This window comes from Eupeodes corollae, chromosome 1 (genome assembly GCF_945859685.1).
Source record: "Eupeodes corollae chromosome 1, idEupCoro1.1, whole genome shotgun sequence".
Lineage (NCBI taxonomy): Eukaryota > Metazoa > Arthropoda > Insecta > Diptera > Syrphidae > Eupeodes > Eupeodes corollae.
Genome location: NC_079147.1, coordinates 2554384 through 2573901, shown reverse-complemented (window position 1 = coordinate 2573901; position 19518 = coordinate 2554384). Strand labels below are relative to the sequence as shown.

Genomic DNA, 19518 nt, shown 5'->3' with positions numbered 1-19518 from the left:
ATTTCTCCAATTTGTTTTAATTTAATCAATTTAATAATTTTTATAAAAAAACAACAACGGACCAGCAAATGAAAATGCAGAAAGTAAGCGAACGGACCTATTATTGTTTACAAAACAATCCTCAGGCAAGCTACAAGTCCATCGCGATTACTATTTCGTATTGTAAAGAAATATTACTTATTTTTTTATCCAATTTGACAAGGAACCCTTTTACAGAAAATAAATTAATCATAGAGTAATAAAGTTCAGCTTTCAATTGAAAAACATGATCAACTGTCATTTTGACAAAAGTGGACTTGACAGTTAGGGAGATTTTTCTTGACTAACTTTCTAGTCAAGATTCCAATAAATTTAACTTGATTGAAAGGCAATTTTTTGACAGCTGGACAATCAAATACTTGAAACTTTCCTTACATTCAAGTTAATTATGTCGTCTGAACCTGGCCAATTCCGCGCAAGAGGCAGTACGAATCAAAACTTAAGCTGACTCAGGCAGGGATCAATCCTAAGACCTTGCATGTCAGCCCTATGCATTAACCATCACGCCACGGTACTACATTTTTAAATCATTTGGATTATTATTGCATACAATTTCGGCATTTAGTTTTAATTTTTAATGAAAAACCTTGTTCTATTTAATAAACTTTTCTAAACAATAAAAACGCATATTATCTTTTCATCTCGAAACTATCTACAAGAAAGTATGCAGTTATTTGAACTCCTTTGAGATTTTGATTTCCTTTAAATTTTGACCAAGGCAACTAGTTAGTTTTGCAAGTGCCATGAATTTCAAATTCAGAACTTTACTTCACAAACCTCTACTTTAAGTTCATAGTACAAGAACTACCAAACACATTATTGTCTACAAAAAACTCGTCACACAACCTATAAGTCCATTACGATTTGTCTTTTGTATTGTAGAAAAATATTACTTATTTCTTTTTTAATTGACAAAGAGCAGTTTTACAGAAAACAATAAATGGAATTGTGCAGAAAATAAATAAATTATAGAGTAATAAAGTTCAGCTTTCAGTTGAATGAAAAGCATTATCAACTGTGATTTTGATGGAAGTAGACTTGACTTAATAGCTGGGGAGATTTTTCTTGACTAACTTTCCACAAAACATTCCAATAAAGTTGCCTTAATTGGAAGGCATTTTTTTGCAGCTAGCCAATCAGATACTAGAAACTTGACTTACTTTCAAGTCCCTTATGTCGCCTGAACCTGCCCAGTGTCAATCGAATTACCGAAGTCCTGCTGTTACTGTATTTAAGAAAAATAACTTTCTATAATAAATACCTTTATTGTTTAATATTTTTGTTTTGTACATTGATTAACAAGCAATTAATAGTTAATAATAATATGTAATAAATTTGTTTTTAGTTTTTATAATAATATATACGAATCTTAATTTCTTATTTCTAAAGCTTAGCGCCAAGAAAAAATCTCATTACATAACTACTATATACTAAATATTTTAATAATTATTTGCTGTTTTAAAGATGTGATTTGGTTTTCTATTTGAAATAGAAAAAAGCGTACTCTATTCATTTGCTCATTCATTTGCATCATGCGCATGATTATTATTATAATTTTAAAATATTTTTATTTATAGGCCATATTAGTGAACTTAACACGTTAGAAATGCATGTAACTTGTATTTTGTTTTTGTTTTGTTTAGAAAACACACACAAAAAAGCAATTAAGAATATTTAAATCTTTGGATATGGGTTAAGGCAGCGCCTACAAGGTCGTCTCAGGAACATTGTCGTGTGTAATCATTCGCTGGTTTTGTCCCAATTCGATGCTCATTTCGAGAATTTTCTGTTCTAGTTTGCGTATTTTCAATTGGTACTTTCTTTTTGTTTGTTCCAAGGAGTGTGATAGATTCCTAAAAACGAAATCATGTTTTCAAAAATTAATTAAAATTAAAAAATGACGTCTTACAAGTTCATTTTTTGCAATTCCTTAATGTTGTTTTGTACTTGTTCGTACTTCTCATCGGAGTTCTTTTGTGTTGCAGAGACCGAACCTAACAGTGACTGTATTCTTATTTTGAGTTCGGACTCTCGGGTGAGGGCTTCAACTAGTTGGCGTTCGGTCAGAGCTGCATGATCAGCCTCGGAAAAGGACGATCTGTCTGCTGCATGTAGATTAAACAGAGCATCAGAGTCGGATAGCTGGGTTTGTAGCTGCTGAAAGGCTTCTTGCAAGACACATATTTTCTCCAAAGCCGTCTGTCGTTCACGATCCGCTTCATCACGCCTTTGTTTTAGTCCGATATTTTCTTCGCGTAAATTTAGCATCTCTTGCATGAGTACGGCCATCTCCAGATCCAGCTGAGTGCCTTTTTCTTGTTTAACTTCTTTGCTGCTTTCCAAAGCCATGCGTGATTTTTCGTAGAATGTGCTAAATGGTGATTCCAAGTTAACTATGGTGTTTTGAACCGTCGACCGACGGCCTTTCAATTTGGAAACGTGGTTTCTAAGGCGGTTATCGTCATCTGGTGTCCAGGGTTCAAACGGTTTATCAGATATACAAAATCTATGTTTAAAAATGAATAGTGATGGTTTTCGAAAATTTGCAAACAATTATTAAAATTTAATTTACGTATTTTGCCATGGACCTAAGCTGTTTTCGCAGAGGTTTTTCTCACTTTCAAGGCGGTCTAGTAAGTGTCTTGCAACTGCTTCTACAGATCTTCTACTGTCCTCTGCTGCAGTGGAACTTTCTTTGAGTAGAGCCATCCTAGATTTAAATGGTGAAAAACAAAGAGATTAGAATATGTAAGAAAACGTATATTACTTTTAAATGTGTGATATGTGTTGCAGTACTAAGTGCTGAGAGAAAGTTTTAAAAAAGTTCATTAATTTAAAAAAAAATAAAGCTCAACCAACACGAGCTTTTGGAACTGATCTATAAGTTTTTGCCCTTCATGTCAAATGAAAACTAAGACATTTTGTTTGACTATTTAAGTCTTGACCTTGGTTACTCGTCACAATTAGGGGGCTAAACAATTCGTTGAAAAGTAGGAAAACTAGGACCTATGACTTACAACTTTCAACCATTCCTGTGTGCGAGTAATGTTGTCAAGGATGGAGGGGACCTACAGTTTTAACCCGAATCCGAGCGGCTAATTTGAGAAAACACTCTTTCATGGCAAGAATTACTCTTGGAGAATTTGGCAACTCCCCACAAGAGGCAGTACGTGTGAAAAACTTTAGATGGCACTGTCAGCGATTGAACCCAAGATCGCTGTCATTTTAAATGTTGGAAATACTTGGTATTGATTTGTATAAGTTTTTGAAGCATTATAATAGAGATGTTGAAGCAGATCTCTTGCTAATTAACTAAGTCACAAGCAATCATTTCAATGGAAGATTCACGTCCTCAAAATTTAAAACTTGTGACAGTAGTTTTTATATTTATAAATGGTATTTTAGGAATATTCAAACTTTTCTAAGCATCATTTTTTAATAAGAGAAAAATAACATCTTTTTGATGTAATTGAATAAAGACATAAGATGTTGTCAAAGGATATAGATACATTAAATAACTCACTTGCTCTCAAGCAGTGCCAACATAACATCATAGGCTTCAATGGCACGATCACTACAATTCACTGCTGACTGTAAAGCTATCGCATTCGACTCATATTTCCCACAAAGAAGATATAGATGATCACAGTGTTCCTTGCATTCTTCCAGGGTCAATGCCAATACGGAGTTCCTAACTTTCAAATGTTCTATTCTCCGCTGCAGTCTTTGAAATTCAGTGTCAAGTTGCGAGGCTTCGATGAAACTGTCCATCATGTTGTTGCTTTGAATCAAATCCGATACTAAGTGCTCCACTATTTCAGTGTTGTTAATCTGAAACAAATTAGCAAATTAGCTTAGAATGAACTTAACGTCATTGTTAGGCTTACCCCAGTTTTAATGAAATCAGTTGCTGTTATATTCTGATCATCGTTTGTTTTGCGCAGTTTTACACGTTCTGCCATTTTAGGTATTGGAGCATCACTGCTTGTGTTTTTTATTTGACGTTGGTATTTTTCTTTAAAATATCAATAAGTCAAAATAAGATTAGAGCATTGAAACATACAAAGTAAAATACCTCTTTCTACAAAGGCATTATTAGCGGGGACATATTTTGTATTAGAACTGCTCTTTCCCAAGCACAAATTTCGATCATCAAGCGATTCCATATACAGTTCTTTTGAGTGTAAATTATTAATAGCGGCAAGCATGTCCTTCGAGTGGTAGTCGTTCTCATCATCTTCAGTCTTATAAAACTCATTATCATAGATGCTTGTGTTTAACTTCTTTATGCTCCGGCGTTTAAAATTATCATCTGATGCTTTGTCATGTTCATTGTTGTAGGACACAAAACCGTCCTGGTTGTCATCGAGTTCTGGATCCCCGTGCACCAATGTATTACTTTGAGGAGGATTGGCGATTTGTGATTGAAGCAGTGCAATTTGGGCTTTCAAATGAAGAACTTCTTCTTGGAGATCCTGCAAAACAATTCAACATTTTTCGATGGTAATTTTTTTTAACTAAAATAATGTAAATAATTTACTTCAAGTTGAGTCTTTGCAACTGCATCGTTTAGTATTTTTTGATCCTCATCAATTGAGTACTCGGCATCGAGTGGATCCGTTTGACATTCCGCATCGGGATTGGTGAGATTCAGTTCCGAATTGTAGACAGAACCCTCTTGATAACTTATTTCTGTTAAACAAATTTAACATATTAAAAAGTTATGTACCGTGAATATGAATACAGTTTTTAAGTTACGATGAAATAAAAGGAACTTTTAAGATTTGTAATATGGTGATCAAACAATGCCATATATGTATAACTGTCTAAGTAACTAGTGAAATCAATTACTGAGCATAAACTTTAAAGAATTAAAATAAAGTCTGATTATTTTGTACTCTGGCGAAGAGGAGGCATACAGAAGTCCAAGTCTCAACGGTGTGGGCATCAAATTGACTAAAGAAACAACCAAAAGTCTTATATCCTGGAAACCGATTTCGGCGAGGGTTATGACGGCTAGGTTTAGCTGAAAATCGGAAAAGTCACCATTATTCATCTGAATTCGGTATACAACGGTGTTCCAGGGGGCGATAGCGTTATCATCATGGGCGACTTTAATGCCAAAAATTGGTTCTGATAATGTAGGCCTCGAACGAGTTATGGGTAAGCATGACTTAGGTCAACGTAACGAAAATGGTAATATGCTTGTCGACTTCTGCAACGCTCGTCAACTTGTGATTGGGGGATCTTTATATCCGCACAAGACCTGCCACAAAATCACCTGGGAATCTTCTGATGGTCAAGCCAAAAATCAAATCGATCACTTCATTATACAGCAGAAATGAAGGAAATCACTGTTCGATGTTCGTAACGAAAGAAAGGCTGATGCAGGTAGTGACCATCACTTGCTACTGTGTTTGCTTCGCTTACGAACAGTTGCTGTACAGCATCGCTCAGAGGGTATAGCAAGGAGACCAAGATTCAACACAAACGTTCTAAATGACCCTAACGTCGTAATTTCGTCACCACACTCGGCGACAAAGCATCGAACATACAAAATGCTGGCTTATCGGTAGATGCTTTGTGGAGCCACATTAAGAGCGCTTACATGGAAGCTAGAACTGAAACTATACCCAGACAGATAAGAGCGAGAGATTCCTGGATATCCCAACACACCTGGGACAAAATCACATATCGAAGAACACTTAAAATTTAAATCAATTCAGAAAGTAATGCTCAGCGGAAATTGATTCTACGAAACGAGTATAGAGCATCTCATAAGACAGTGTAGCGGTGTGTGAGACGTGACGTCCGTTTTTCCGAAGTTAATTGCAACTATTATTCTCGAGAGGATTAAGTTCAGGATCGAGTCTACCCTCAATAGGCACCAAGCGGGGTTTCGCAGTGGTCGATCGTGCGTCGACCACATCACCACCTTGCGAATCCTACTCGAACGATATACCAATCACCGCTGTACCTAATGTTTTTACATTTTGAGAAGGGTCAATCGTGAATGCATCTGGAGATCGCTTATTGCGCGAGGAATCCCTGAGAAAATTGCCACTGTCATTAAAGAATCGTACAACAACGCAAGGTGTTTTGTGTTGCACAATGGACAGCTTTCGGACTCCTTCGATGTGCGTCAAGGAGATGTCTTGTCACCAATTCTGTTTTTGCTGGCGATTGACGATGTGATGACTGCCACGGTGGGTACAAATGAAACACATGGTATCCAATGGAGTCTGTTTGACAAACTTAGCCACATAGATTATACTGACGATATATGTCTTATGGCAAACAACACGGCAGGCTTAAATCAGATTTGTCATTCGCTGCAATTGAATGGAGAGGTGGCTGGCTTAAGGATTAACACAAATAATACTGAAGTAATGACCACGGGCCAAAGCACACAAGTTATTCTAAGGCAGGGAACCATAGAGGAGGTAGAGCAGTTTAATTATCTGGGAAGTTTTATAGCTCTCGATGGGGGAACGGACCTACGCACCAAGTTGAAACTCTTCGAATCCAACGTCAAATCAGTGTTGTTATATACTTCTGAAACATGGAAATGCTCTGCCAACATCTCGAGCAAACTACAAGCTTTCGTTCACCGTTGTCTGCGCTCTATTCTGAAGATCCGGTGGCCGCAAACCATATCTAACATTGAGCTGTGGAATAGGACCGGACAGAAAAAATTGGACGTAAACATCATGCAACGGAAATAGCGTTGGATAGGCCATACACTGAGTGAACCGGACGACAATATAGCAAAACAATCGGTCCAATGGAATCCCCAGGGTAATAGACGCATTGGAAGACCAAAAACAAATTGGAGGTCATCAGTTTTGAAGGAGGCTCGTCATCACAGCTGAGGTCAGTTGCTGTGAATCGGGATAGGTGAAAGGATCTTGTTGCTGCCCTATGCTCCAGGAGGAGTCATTGATCATTGGTCTCTTATTAATCCAGGACTAACCAAGCACCCTCTCAGTTCGATTCGTGCTGCGCTTGTTGGCACAGTACTGCAGTACTGTATGTGCCAACAAGCACATACAGTACTGTGCAAAACTTTGCAAGTATCACCGCATATACATAAAAAACGAACATTCGTATGTATAAGCGTTGTTGCAATGAAATTATTTGTATTGCTTTAGACTTTTGTATGTGTCACCTTACTGTTTATAATATTAAAGCACAAAGGCAAATTCTAGAAATGCACTGCTTTTACAAAAATAATAATGATTTCAGCTGTGCAAAACATTTGCAACTTGTGGCCATTTTTCTGTTAGTCTCATTTTAATGGTGGTTAATTTGATTTATTTTGAAGTTGGAAAGTTTATACGTATAGCTTGATTTGTTTAGTTAATTTTTGCAGGGACTTTGGTCAAGAAAACTTTTTTTTTTAAATAAATTCTCTTTAAATTAAAAAAATAAGAGTTTGTTTTAAAAATGGCGGGAAATAAATATTCATCAGATGTAAAATCCAGAATTTCCCAGGTCATCATCCATGGAAGATTGAACCTAGGTTACCAATTGAACCATCAAATATCAGACGTCGAGTACTGCAGGCTGGATTTCGTGGTTTTCAGACAGCAAAAGAGACATTTATTAAAAAAAATGTGAAAGCTTGCAAAAACTCATCCCAATTGGAGTTCCCAAAAATGGGAAACTGTCTTGTTTTCTGACGAATCAAAGTTCATTATGCACGGACCGGTTGAAACAACATGTCAGGAGGCCAAGAGTTGAGAGAATAAATCAAAATTACACTAAAGGGACGGCCAAACATGCATGTGGCTCAATTTTGGTTTGGGCATAATAACGTCTGACGGCCATGCAGACATCTTTGTAACACCATGCTGCTTTATGCTCATTGGGAAATGAACGTTCCAACACGACAATGATCCCAAACACAAGTCGAAGTTGGTCACAAAGTGGATTACAGAGAAAAGATTGAGGTTTTACCATGGTTAGCCCAATCCCCAGAACTAAACCCAATAGAGAACCTATGGGAAATTGTGAAGAGAAGAATTGGGAGCAACATTTTTAAGAACAAAAGTGATCTATTCCTAGAATTCAGAGGCAGTGGAAGAGAAGAATTGGGAGCAACATTTTTAAGCACAAAAGTGATCTATTCCCTGGAATTCAGAGGCAGTGGAATGACATTCCAAAAACATTATTAATAACTTTATAGCTTCGATGCCCAATAGATATACAGCCGTTATAAAAAATAAAGGGTACACAATTAAATGTTAACATTTCCTTGGCTTGAAGTAAGAAAATAATTTGAAATTTAGATGTGATGCCTAAGTTGCATAGCAATTTTACCAACTATTAAAGTATTTAGTAAATTATTTTTTGTTTAAGAGAAGAGTGTTGATTTTTTTTTTCAACAATTATAACGTAATATCACAGAAAGTTTAAAAAACTAAAGAAAGAATTTGCCTGTTTGATTTTCTAAACATTTTTTTTAATGAAAAATGTTGGAGGATGTTTTGCACAGTTTTTTATGCATTTGTTTATTTCGCCATGATCAACCTAAACCTATTAATAAGACCAATATAGTAATTCTATCGCCTTTTTACAGAGTCCGCAACAATTTCAAGAATACATTTTGGTCTATTAATTTTGTTTTAACTGACAAAATACGCTCAACAAAAAGATACTAAAGCACAAATGACATCCAATTCAACGATTTTCGCACAAGCAAATATGACGAAAAAACTGATGTTTTTAATAAAGTTTGACGGATTTCCCATAAGCAAACATAAGGGTATCGTCCATTAATATGTTTTCTACCTCTTGCTATTTCAAAGTCCTTTTTTGAGTTTGGGCAAGTTTAGACGATACAAGGACTTTAAAGTAAGGCAACTTTCTAACATCTGATTGGTGAGCCGCCAAAAAACTATCTTCCAATTAAGGCAACTTTAATGGAAAGTCCACTGAAAAGTTAGTCAAGAAAAATTTCCCCAACTATTAAGTCAAGTCTACTTCTATCAAAATGACTGTTGATACTGCTTTTCATTCAACTAAAAGCTGAACTTTATTACTCTATAATTTATTTATTTTCTGCACAATTCCATTTAATGTTTTCTGTAAAAGGACTCTTTGCTAATTAAAAAAAGAAATAAGTTATATTTCCTTACAATGCAAAATACAAATCGTGATGGACTTATAGATTGCCTGAGGAGTGTTTTGTAGACAATAATGTTTTTGGTAATTTGTGTACGATGAACTGAAGGTAGAAGTTAGTGAAGTAAAGTTCCGAATTTAGTTGCTTTGGTCACAATTTATTTTCAAAGGAAGCAGTTAACTGCAAATGAAGTCCTTTATGTTGTCTGAATTTGCCCTTTGAGTTTTGACTTTATGTTTTAAGTTTTTATCCATTTCAAACTCTTTTTATTTTAACTTACTGGACAAATTTTGCTACTTCTTACAAAATTAAAAACAAACAAAATGTCAAAGACTGAGGACGGATCACAATTCTATTTCTAAGTTTAAAACTTACCACTGCCATCAGGCTCATTCTCTTCCATAATTGTGTTTTCCTGCTTTGCTCTCAATTTTTTACTCAGTTCTGCGATCACACAGTGCATTTCAGTTATGCGACTTTCGTGGGCGGCACTTATCACTTCCAGTCGCCGATAGCATCGTTCCTTGTCCTCGGTGGCTTCGTCCAATTTTCGTTTATAATCATCACGGCACTTTTCTGATTTTTGCAGCTTTTGTGACAGTTCTTTAAGTTGTGTTTCCAGCTCAAGAATAGATAAGTTCTCCACCTATGCAAGCACACACAAAAAAACACAAGTTAGAAAACTTACATTTTTTTTTTTTTTTTTTTTTTTGGAAAAGAATAACATCATCACTAAAAACACGCACATTAATGCGACGTATTTGAGGTGGCTGTGTTATCAGTGTGTATTCCCAGCTTCTATGTAATTCATTCCTCTGTAAGCGATTGCTACTGCTATTCTCCTTCTGAAACTCTGTACAACACAAGCAACTAAAACTCTTGGGTAATTGCGAAATCGACATTACACGTGCCCTAACTTAAGTGTACCGAACTATTCAATTAGGAAAAAACCATGCCAGGCATAATTCACCCATGTCCCTGGTGATGTTATTCGACAGGGAGTAATCACAGGACACAATTAATGATAGAATTTTGTGGTGACATGTTTTTTTTCTTATTATTAAATGAATAATGTAATCTTATTTCAAGATTTTGTTCCTTTCCTTATTTTCTGTGTATCACTATTCTGAGCTCTGTGTGTCGAATGCATCAACGTCATATGTTCGGGATACTTGCGCAGTAAGGGAAAACCTTGCAAATAATTTGGTTGGGAATCAATATAGGTGAGTGTATATGATGGATGATGGCTATCTTCGTAGGGTATATTAAATAAGTTATAAGGAATTCTTCACTTAACATAGGATGACAAATAAAAAACAACAAAAAAAACCTGTAGCTTCAGGATACAAGAATAAAGTGTTTATAAATACTGCTATTTCTTTTTATTGGAATTAAAAGGGATGACTAAAGACTAATAATCCTTTTTTTTTGTTAAAATAGCATTTAAAAAAAATTTTAAAAGATATACTTGTTTTGAAAATAATAAATTCCAATTTTATCAAAGTTTTCAAAATAGAACATTTATGTAATTGTATGTACAGAATATAGTTTTTTAGTTGCTGTATTCAGTAAAGTTGACAGCATTGAATATAAATTTACCGGGCTCAAACTAAGGACAATAAGGTAGTGAGTAGTGACTACGTAGTCAGGTCATTGTGATTGGTTAAATGCAACTACAAAATGAGTTTCAGTTTTGACGTTTCACGATGAGCTGCTCATAATGAAATAAATCGTTCAGTATTTAAATATAAATCACTCATGTTGTATCTTTTATTTTATTTTATTCAAATTAAAAACAAAAAAGATTATTTAAAGTTTCTATTTTTATAAATAAACCTTTGTAATAAGACTGTTTCGGATTGACAAGCTTTATAAGTTTGCATTCATAAAAATTGTTTTCACTACTACTTTGTTAGAGTCGGAACATTTGTATTCAATGATAAATTTGTCTTAAACACGGGAATTAAAAAGACTATATTTTCTTTATAAATAAGTGGTTTCGCTTAATTATGAATGAATTACAGTTTCACAAAAAACATCAAATTGTTGGAACAAAAAGATCGTTTTTACATTTGTTAAACTAGTGCAAACTTGTATGAATATATTTAAAATAAGTGTGGTACCTTGATGTGTAAGAAAAACATAACACTGTACTTGCAATTTAGTTCAACAAAATTTTGAGACGAGGTTTGAACTCCTTCGTATCTAACTATTTGAACTAAACTACCCAAGTAAGGACATAATTTCTTAGATTAATTCAATTCCTAAATATTCTAAAAAAACAATTGAGGTTATAATGAAGTGAGGAGGAAGAAAGAGGAAAGGTATCGGGAGCCATTGGTATATAAGTAGGGTGTTATCTCATAACGAGGTTGGGTGTCAGTTGTCGTAAGGCAAATGGGTGAGGAAAGGGTAGGATAGGTTCGGTCGAAGAAGGTAACTCTGGGATGGGAACTAGGATAGGGATTGGGTGGAGGAAGGAATGTCCGTTACGGTAGCTGCGGCATGCTTGTGGTGCACAGCTGAGCTCGTCGGATGTTGTGGGGGTGGGGCCTGTTTTTCGGATTCCCCACAAGCGGACCAAAACATCAAAAAAAAACAAGGAATCTACAGAAGGAAGGAAGAGGAGGAAACCTAATACCCATAACTCCAACCTGCGAGCGGTAGGAATCCCCGAGGCCGAAGCTAATTATCATTTTTTTTTTCATTTTCTCTACCTTCTAAAGTCTTAAGTTTTTTTCCACAGGGATGGATCTATAAATACTGGGACAAGCGAACATTGGACAAAACGATGGCATAACCCCACACAAAAACAAAGTATCATATGAAGGACGAGGAATGGAATTATAAATCATCTAGTTTTTCTAACAACATTTTTCTCTTTCAGGAGCAGCCACAACAAGCTTATTACGGATACAAATTGAAAAGTTTAAGTAAAAAGACTTTTCACTTATTTTAAATAGCGTCGGTTTGTTTTAAGCAAAATTTAATGAATTTTGTTTACAAACCACAATAGTTCTTTATTTCCTTTTGAAAGGAATCTCGGCGAATTGTCCTTCATCATAATTGTTAAATTTAATAACAACGGTATGAAATGTTCGCTACAAGATTAAAGTGCTACAAAGTATACATACGTTTTTGTTTCTAATTCATAATTACTCAAACTAAGTCGGCAGAAACAGAAAAAATTACAGCCATTTTTGGATGCTGAAAAACTAAGATACTTTGTTCTTACATAGATTTCATATTTATTTTTTTATTTAACAATTGAATCGAATTTTAAAATCAAAACAGGAAATAATACTCTTTACAATTTCATAGAATAGGGTATTATATGTTTAAATTGTCGTTTTTTCATTACTCTTTCTATTTTTTTTTTCACTGACATGCTATCGTTTGTTTTTCAAGTCCTAAGAATGACACTTTCGATATGGTTCAAAAAAAGAAAACAATAAAAATATTCATTCTCCATCAGAGAAGTGTGGGCGAGTAAGCACACTTGCATTGCATTGAATTGGAATTGGGCATTGAGTGAAGATAGAGGAGCTATATTTTTCTTCCTTCCTTACCTTATTGACAATGTCTAAAGTTGAACAAGAGCTGATATTGTTGTCGCTTTCATTGTTATCCTTCTGAAGAAAGCCTCTGCTGTCTGCCACAACACCCCCACCTCCCATATAATCCGATGTAGACATCCCACGAGGTGAGGTGCTTCCGAAAATGTAACCATGGTCTTTGAAATTTTTGAAAACCTCTTGATTGTGATCTCCACTGCTTAGATTACTTATGACCATGCATTTGGGTGGATTGTTAACTTTTCCATTCCCACTTCCCACACCACCACCCCCGGCACCAATATTTGCACACATTTCCATGTTTTCTTTTAATTTTTATTCACATCCACACACCACACCACACCAACTGCCGTACCTAGAGCTTCATCTATCGATACCTTCGACAATTTAATAGCCACTGTCTGTAAATTTGATTAAATTTTTACCAAATAAAGGCATTTTCTTGCTTTGAACTTTGAAAGAACTTTCAATATTCACATTAGCCTTTATTCCGTTTGGCTATTTAATTTATTGGATGCGGATGAGAGGCAGCTGGGACATACTAAGAGGAGGGTTAATCCGACAAATGTTTACATTTTCATGGCTGCTGAAATATATTTTTTTTGAGTGTCGCGTCTCGCGGAGTACGCCCAAGAAAATTCGTCTGCTTGCGGGTTTTATTTATGAATTGGATGTTATATTTTTCATCTTCACGTTAGGCTTGTTTTTTTAATAGTTTAGTTTCACATATTTTGGTTGGAAAATTGAAAGGGAAATTGGAGAAAATCTAATAAATAAGGAAAACTATCACGGCGCTCGATTAAGATTTATTTGGCTGATTGACAGACAAGAGACAATAAATAGGTTTTTGTTGTTGTTCTTGTCATCAAAGTTAAATCTCTAAGCCGAATGTAGTGCCATCTGTGGACCATAACGTAATACTAAGACAAGCGAATTTTATTTGTGTTTCGTTAAAAAAGAACTGCCAGATTAGAAGATTTTTCAAACAGCAAGCACTTTATTTTTAATTACAATGTTAGATTGTTTGATATAGTCTAGAGAAGATTCGGAGTAAACATTGTTAAACCGGATTAAACATTATTATATTATGATATTATCTTGCATAATTATTTAAAGCGTTCAATGCTACAGATGTTCTTTATCTGTTGTGTTTGCATGCTTTTCGGCGGCCAATTACAGAAATCTTCAAGTTTTTTAACCGAGTTAATGTGTTTTGTTTTGATTCGGAGAGTAAAAGTGAAGGCGAAGAAGTGTCACCTCAAAAATAAAGTAGAGTGATGAGAAATTCTTTAGAGGAGGTACCTATTGGCTACGGCGACATTAGCTATTGCATTTTTTTTTGGAAGAGTACGATAAGGATAACTCAGGCGACAAAGTTTAATGGCGGCCCATTTAGGCCATAGGGGCAATTTAAAAAAATATGTGCGTTAAATGGAAAAAATAATGGCAATACTTCCAACTAAGTCTTATATTTTTTTTTTAAAGCCAACACTTTTGTCTATTAGCTTGTTTTTAAATCGAGTCAAAACTGCGCAAATTATAATGGTTCGTTGAAATATTATATTTTTAATCAATATTTATTAATTCGATTTTCTCCGATGCCAACTTAAGACTAAAATCGAAAAACATTTTTGCTGTAAACTCGCATCAAATATGGTTCAGCAAAGAATTTATGGTTTTTTTTATACATTTATCACTTATAAGGAAATCAACATGTAACATAGTATTTAATATCATATTTTATGATCGAGAGGATCGCGCTTATTGCTTATTATTATATTTTGGTTCATATTTTCTAATTACTAATGGAACAGACATTTGTTGATTTGCATAGTTTGAAAAAAAATTGTTTTAATCTCAAAATTTGGGCAAAAAAATGTTTAAAGTATTATTTTTAAAACTTTAAGGCTATTTACTATTATTTTTAGAATACATGGCTTATATTTTTTTGATTAAAAACTGAAAAGTAGATGATTTTATGTCTTGTAGTTCTTGAGAAAATTACAAAAAAAATATTTTAATTAAATAATTTTTTCCTTGCTTGAGTATTTACGTAGTCTTATTTCGATAGTAATAATCGAATATGGATTAAGGTATACCCGGGATAAATAATTTTGTCTTAAATCCAGCTTATTTGAATACAAAAGTAACTTTGGCTAGAAGACTTTGTGATTGAAAGTGGCAAGAAATTGTTAAATTTTAAATTTACTATATTTAAAAGTGTGTACTACGTATAATACACTTTTTAATTCAATAAAAATCTATAATTGTCTAACAAGGCATTTGTTGTATTATGTTAAGAAAACTTAAAATATATAAGCAAAAATGTAAAACATTGTTTTTTTTTTTAATTTAAATGTAATGTAAAATTATACATTCCAAAAATTATCTTTTTTGAATGTTATAATAATTCTTTTTTTTCGAATTAACGAAACAATGACTATTTCCTAAAAGTATTTTGATAATTACAAAACAGTGACCAAGTTTTAACAATTTTACTATAAGTTAATTTTCAAATAAAAAAAATTATAAAAGTGTGACAACACCTCACCATCAGAAATAACAAAACTGTTTATTTCGTAGAGGTGAGTTTGAAAACGTCAACAAAGAATTCAGAATTTTTAAATGTCTCGAATAGCAAGTTTCGTTTTTGCATTTGTTTATTTAAAAAAATAATAATATCATTTACAATATCTTAAAATTGTTTTTTTGAAAACATAACTTATATTAATTATTAATTATTATTACATTCTAATATTACATTTTAATCAAAATCGGCTAAAAGAGCGTTCGCGGCTTTTGTGTTGTGGTTTTTTATTTTGCAAATAAATAATATTTCAGATTACAAGTATGGATAAAAAAAGCACGGCGCGCTGTGTAATGGGCTGTTCTACATTCAGCCACACGTTCCGCGCTCCAATTGAAAAGTAAGTAGACACAATATGGTTTCCTCATTTTAACCTATTTCTGCACCACATTGGAACTCACTTGGACGTGTAGGTACAATATTGTACAAAGGACACGACCAAATGAGTTCCAATGTTTGCATTTTTAAACATTTTTGATAGGAAAATACAAACATTGGAAATCACTTGGACTATATATAACATAATATATACTCGTATGTATATATATTCCAATGATTTATTTTATTTATATATAGTCTACAATTGCGGGTTTTTTATTGCTGCCACTCAAAGTATACATACTTTACTAAACAATTTAGTTGGCTTGAGTTCGAAGCTCATTTCATAATTTCTTCATTGGACATTTTTAAATATGCCAAAAACTCTGTTTTAAATGCTAAGGTTCGGCACAGCATGCTCCTTATTTATGAAATGATTTTTAATTTTGACAAGTACAAATATTTATCGTATTCATACAGTTTAAATCTGTTAAGTGTCTCACTCTTCTTGCATAAATCATCATTAGTCTTTATTTTTACTTTAATATTATCTTTCCATGGTTTTGAAAATACATTTAAGAGTTCGGTGCTGATTTAAAAATCGTCTCAAATTTCAAAATAAATGTTTTCAACATTGTTTTATACCTCTTGAATGTATTTAAACCCCCAGAAAAAATATCATAAGATTGAAAAGTTACAAAACCATATTAACCGGTGCTATTAAATAAAATCCAAAAGTATAGTATTTCCGTGCGGTTTAATCAAAAATTGTCAAGGCAGCAGAGATCAAAAGTTTACTAAACATTTTTCGAACAAATACAAGTCTATTTTTTTAAACTTAATTAAAATGTTGGCAGTTAAATAAATAAGTTTCATTTTTATCTCTTAAATTAAACCAACTTTTCAAAATAACTTTGACTCACTGTCTTCCATTTTATTTCTCGCAATCAAAAAAACGCACCTTATATATTATTAAGCTCATTGTTCTATTTTTTCAAAGTAGAATTAAGAAGTAACAAATTTTGTATTGTACCTAATTAAATGAAATATAATTCAGTTTTGAATATATTATTTATGACATCCATTCAATCATTACCATAAATTGTTTTAGCGAGACATTATGAGTCAGAGTATAAACTTGTCAAACTATTTTAGAATTTAAAAAATTTAAAACAAGAGATGCAAAAATAGAAGTGGTAAAAGATATTGAAACTAAATAATGAATAAAAGCTTAAATTGTTTTATTAAAATTAAAGAAAAAAATCCTGGTACCTATGTTTATAAGCTGTGAAATGTAAAACACATTGTTACGTTGCACAAATAAATATCCCAGGCTACCGCATTGGAATTCTTAAGCTAATGTTTTGTTCGTCAATGTGATCACGAAGTAATCCCAATCTGTAATGACTTGGGGATGTTGAAGTTAACGTGTTTACAAGTATGAAGTTTAGCCCAAAAATAATCTTATGAATATGCTGCGAAAGAAATTCAAATGTCAATTTGTATGTTATTTTGCTAAAAAAGTCAAAGAAATCTATCCACAACTCATTTTTCAGATTCTGTTATGTGAATGGTAGGTTAACTCAGTCAATAAAACAAAAACCATTGTCTAATCTTTTATTATCGATTATTTTTGTGAATAAATTGTGTTTGTACATAATATTAAATTTTTATATTTTTCGGACTACAGTAAAATCCGAAAAAGTTCATCACATTAACATTGATAGACACTTTATGAGAGCAGTCAAAGTGCACCTGGCTCAAAATCATCAAGGTTTCAAATTTAGAAATTATTTTTATGACAAAACAAATTTTAAACTATAATGATGACTTTTAGTTTATACTGTTTAAAAATTTGTATATTAATAAACTTTGACAGGGCAGCGTACAGAATTCTTTACTTTTTAAGAAATGTTTTTAGTATTGAATATCTTACAGAAACTATCGATTCGGGAACGTTTTTCTAAGTTTGATAAAATCAACAAGAACAAAACAAAGCACATAATTAAAGCTTTGTTTAATAATATGGGTATATTATGTATCTACGAGTATTATGTATCTATCTCGTATTATAAGCAATAATGAAAACAATACATACAAAATCTTCTACAAGGAAAATACGTCACATCATATTCGGGAACGTTCCCGAAATGACCGTTCACCAAATGACGATTTCAAATAAGCGAGCACTTTGATTATACGACGCTCATCTTAAATGCGATCTGACTTTGTCAATAAGAAAATGTTTGAGGTTACTTTGTTATTTCGTGTCGTAAAAAAGAATTTCATCAATAATTACCTAAATGTAATAAATACGTTCACGGAATGACGGACTATAGATGTAAGCTCTACGAATAATACATGGAGAGGTACTTACTATTTAGATATAATTTATTTTACGATAAATACTTTGACAGCCGGCTTTGTTATTGTTGTCTTCCTCTATTGAATGACGTTTGACACCGATTGGCTGCGTTTACTTAAAATTATTTTTGATCGATTATCGATATGTTCATTGAAATGACCTGCGCGGTATCGGACAAACTATTTTTGCATTTTTATAGTTAAAAATAAATAATCTTTAAGTATCCTTTCTAAAACTAGATTTCGTATGCAAAATACGGTGTATTAAGTAATGACCGTGGTTGCATACCCTACATTTTTCAATCATATTTTGGACTTTTTGTTGAAGATTGTACATTAGGACGGGTTCCGAAATGATTTTCTATGCCCGTATATTGATTTCATTTAAAATTAACTTTATTGATAAATTTTATTTTTTGATGGACAAAACAAAATAGGTTAGTTTTTAGTATTTTATTAATTTTCTTCTCAATTAAGTCCAGATTTAAGACATAAAATTGCTAGTAAAGCCAAATCTGCACCTTGATGATTTTAGGCCACATATGCATTTATCTTTGCATTCAAAAAAATTTTTAATGTTATATAAAATATTGTACCAGGTTTTGATTATTACTTTTTTTATTATTGAATTGTAATTAAAAATACCCACACAAGAAAACACAAAAATAAAAAAGTTTTTGTATTTTTTAGATGATTTCAAATGTCTACCTACAAAAATTTGTTTTGCAAATGAAGTTCATTTAAAGCATACACAATGAAAGACAAGAAAACGGGGAATGCGGAACATAAACAAATTTCAGAATTTCGGTTCTTTTAAATACAAAGTACTTTTGTGCGGGTTAGGCATTTAAGTGAGGGGCATATTTATCTGGGTTTTTGCTGTATATGATTTGTACAATAAAAAACAAATATTAAAAATGTGTGACAATTGGCTTAAACAAAATAGTTAATTATTCAACCAAAATATCAATATCAACCTATTCAAACTTAATGAATTTGCAAGCTGCCTCTTTTGAAATTAGACTTGACATGATTTTATTAAGTGAGCGAATTTTAAAAGTACTAATAACTTTTTAAAAGATACAACAAACACTTAACCACATTTCTGTAAAACAATAAGAGCGATTCCGCTCTATTCTATTAGCAGCACACAAACACCTCTATCGATCCATTATTAAAGTCCAGCTGGCATTTATCTGCTTTTCCAAATGTTTTGTTTATATTGTGTTTCTAATAGGGGGATATATTAATGTTTCACGTAGCTTGCCTTATCAATGACATCATACTTTTATTTTATACAATTTACTTAACTTACCAACCAACCCTCAAAGTCAACTGTATACGAGTTTGTACATGGAGCTTTATCCGCGTATACCACTCTTCCTATGTCAACCAAAAAACAGAAACAAACTAAATATTTCTATTTTACTTTCGGCAAATCTATAAAGCTTTTTTGAGATATGAGTGTTAGATACTTTTAAAGCACTAAGCTGTCGATTTGTCTGACA

The 19518-nt window shown here is 33.0% G+C and overlaps 1 protein-coding gene across 2 annotated transcripts; it reads right to left on the bottom strand.

The window, feature by feature from the left end:
- Positions 1-1373: 1373 nt before the first annotated feature.
- On the bottom strand, positions 1374-13558 carry LOC129940788 (colorectal mutant cancer protein). Of its 2 annotated transcripts, none has more exons than XM_056049266.1 (9): positions 12736-13558; positions 9542-9812; positions 4580-4731; positions 4115-4514; positions 3927-4054; positions 3563-3870; positions 2612-2749; positions 1949-2545; positions 1374-1892 (listed from the first exon to the last, which is right to left on the bottom strand). In XM_056049266.1, the coding sequence occupies exons 1-9, from the start codon at positions 13039-13041 to the stop codon at positions 1745-1747; spliced, it is 2448 nt and encodes an 815-aa protein (XP_055905241.1). In that variant the 5' UTR covers positions 13042-13558; the 3' UTR covers positions 1374-1744. The 2 variants fall into 2 exon arrangements, with proteins under 2 accessions (XP_055905241.1, XP_055905242.1); XM_056049267.1 differs by lacking the exon at positions 12736-13558 and adding an exon at positions 9913-10291.
- Between the last annotated feature and the right edge of the window lie 5960 nt (positions 13559-19518).

Coding starts and splice junctions, on each gene's coding strand:
- LOC129940788 (XM_056049266.1), bottom strand. CDS start 13,041: ATGGAAATGTGTGCAAATATTGGTGCCGGGGGTGGTGGTGTGGGAAGT. Junction 4,515..4,579: donor TTGCAAAGACTCAACTTGAA/GTAAATTATTTA, acceptor ATTGTTTTGCAG/GATCTCCAAGAAGAAGTTCT. Junction 3,871..3,926: donor CTGATTTCATTAAAACTGGG/GTAAGCCTAACA, acceptor AATTTGTTTCAG/ATTAACAACACTGAAATAGT.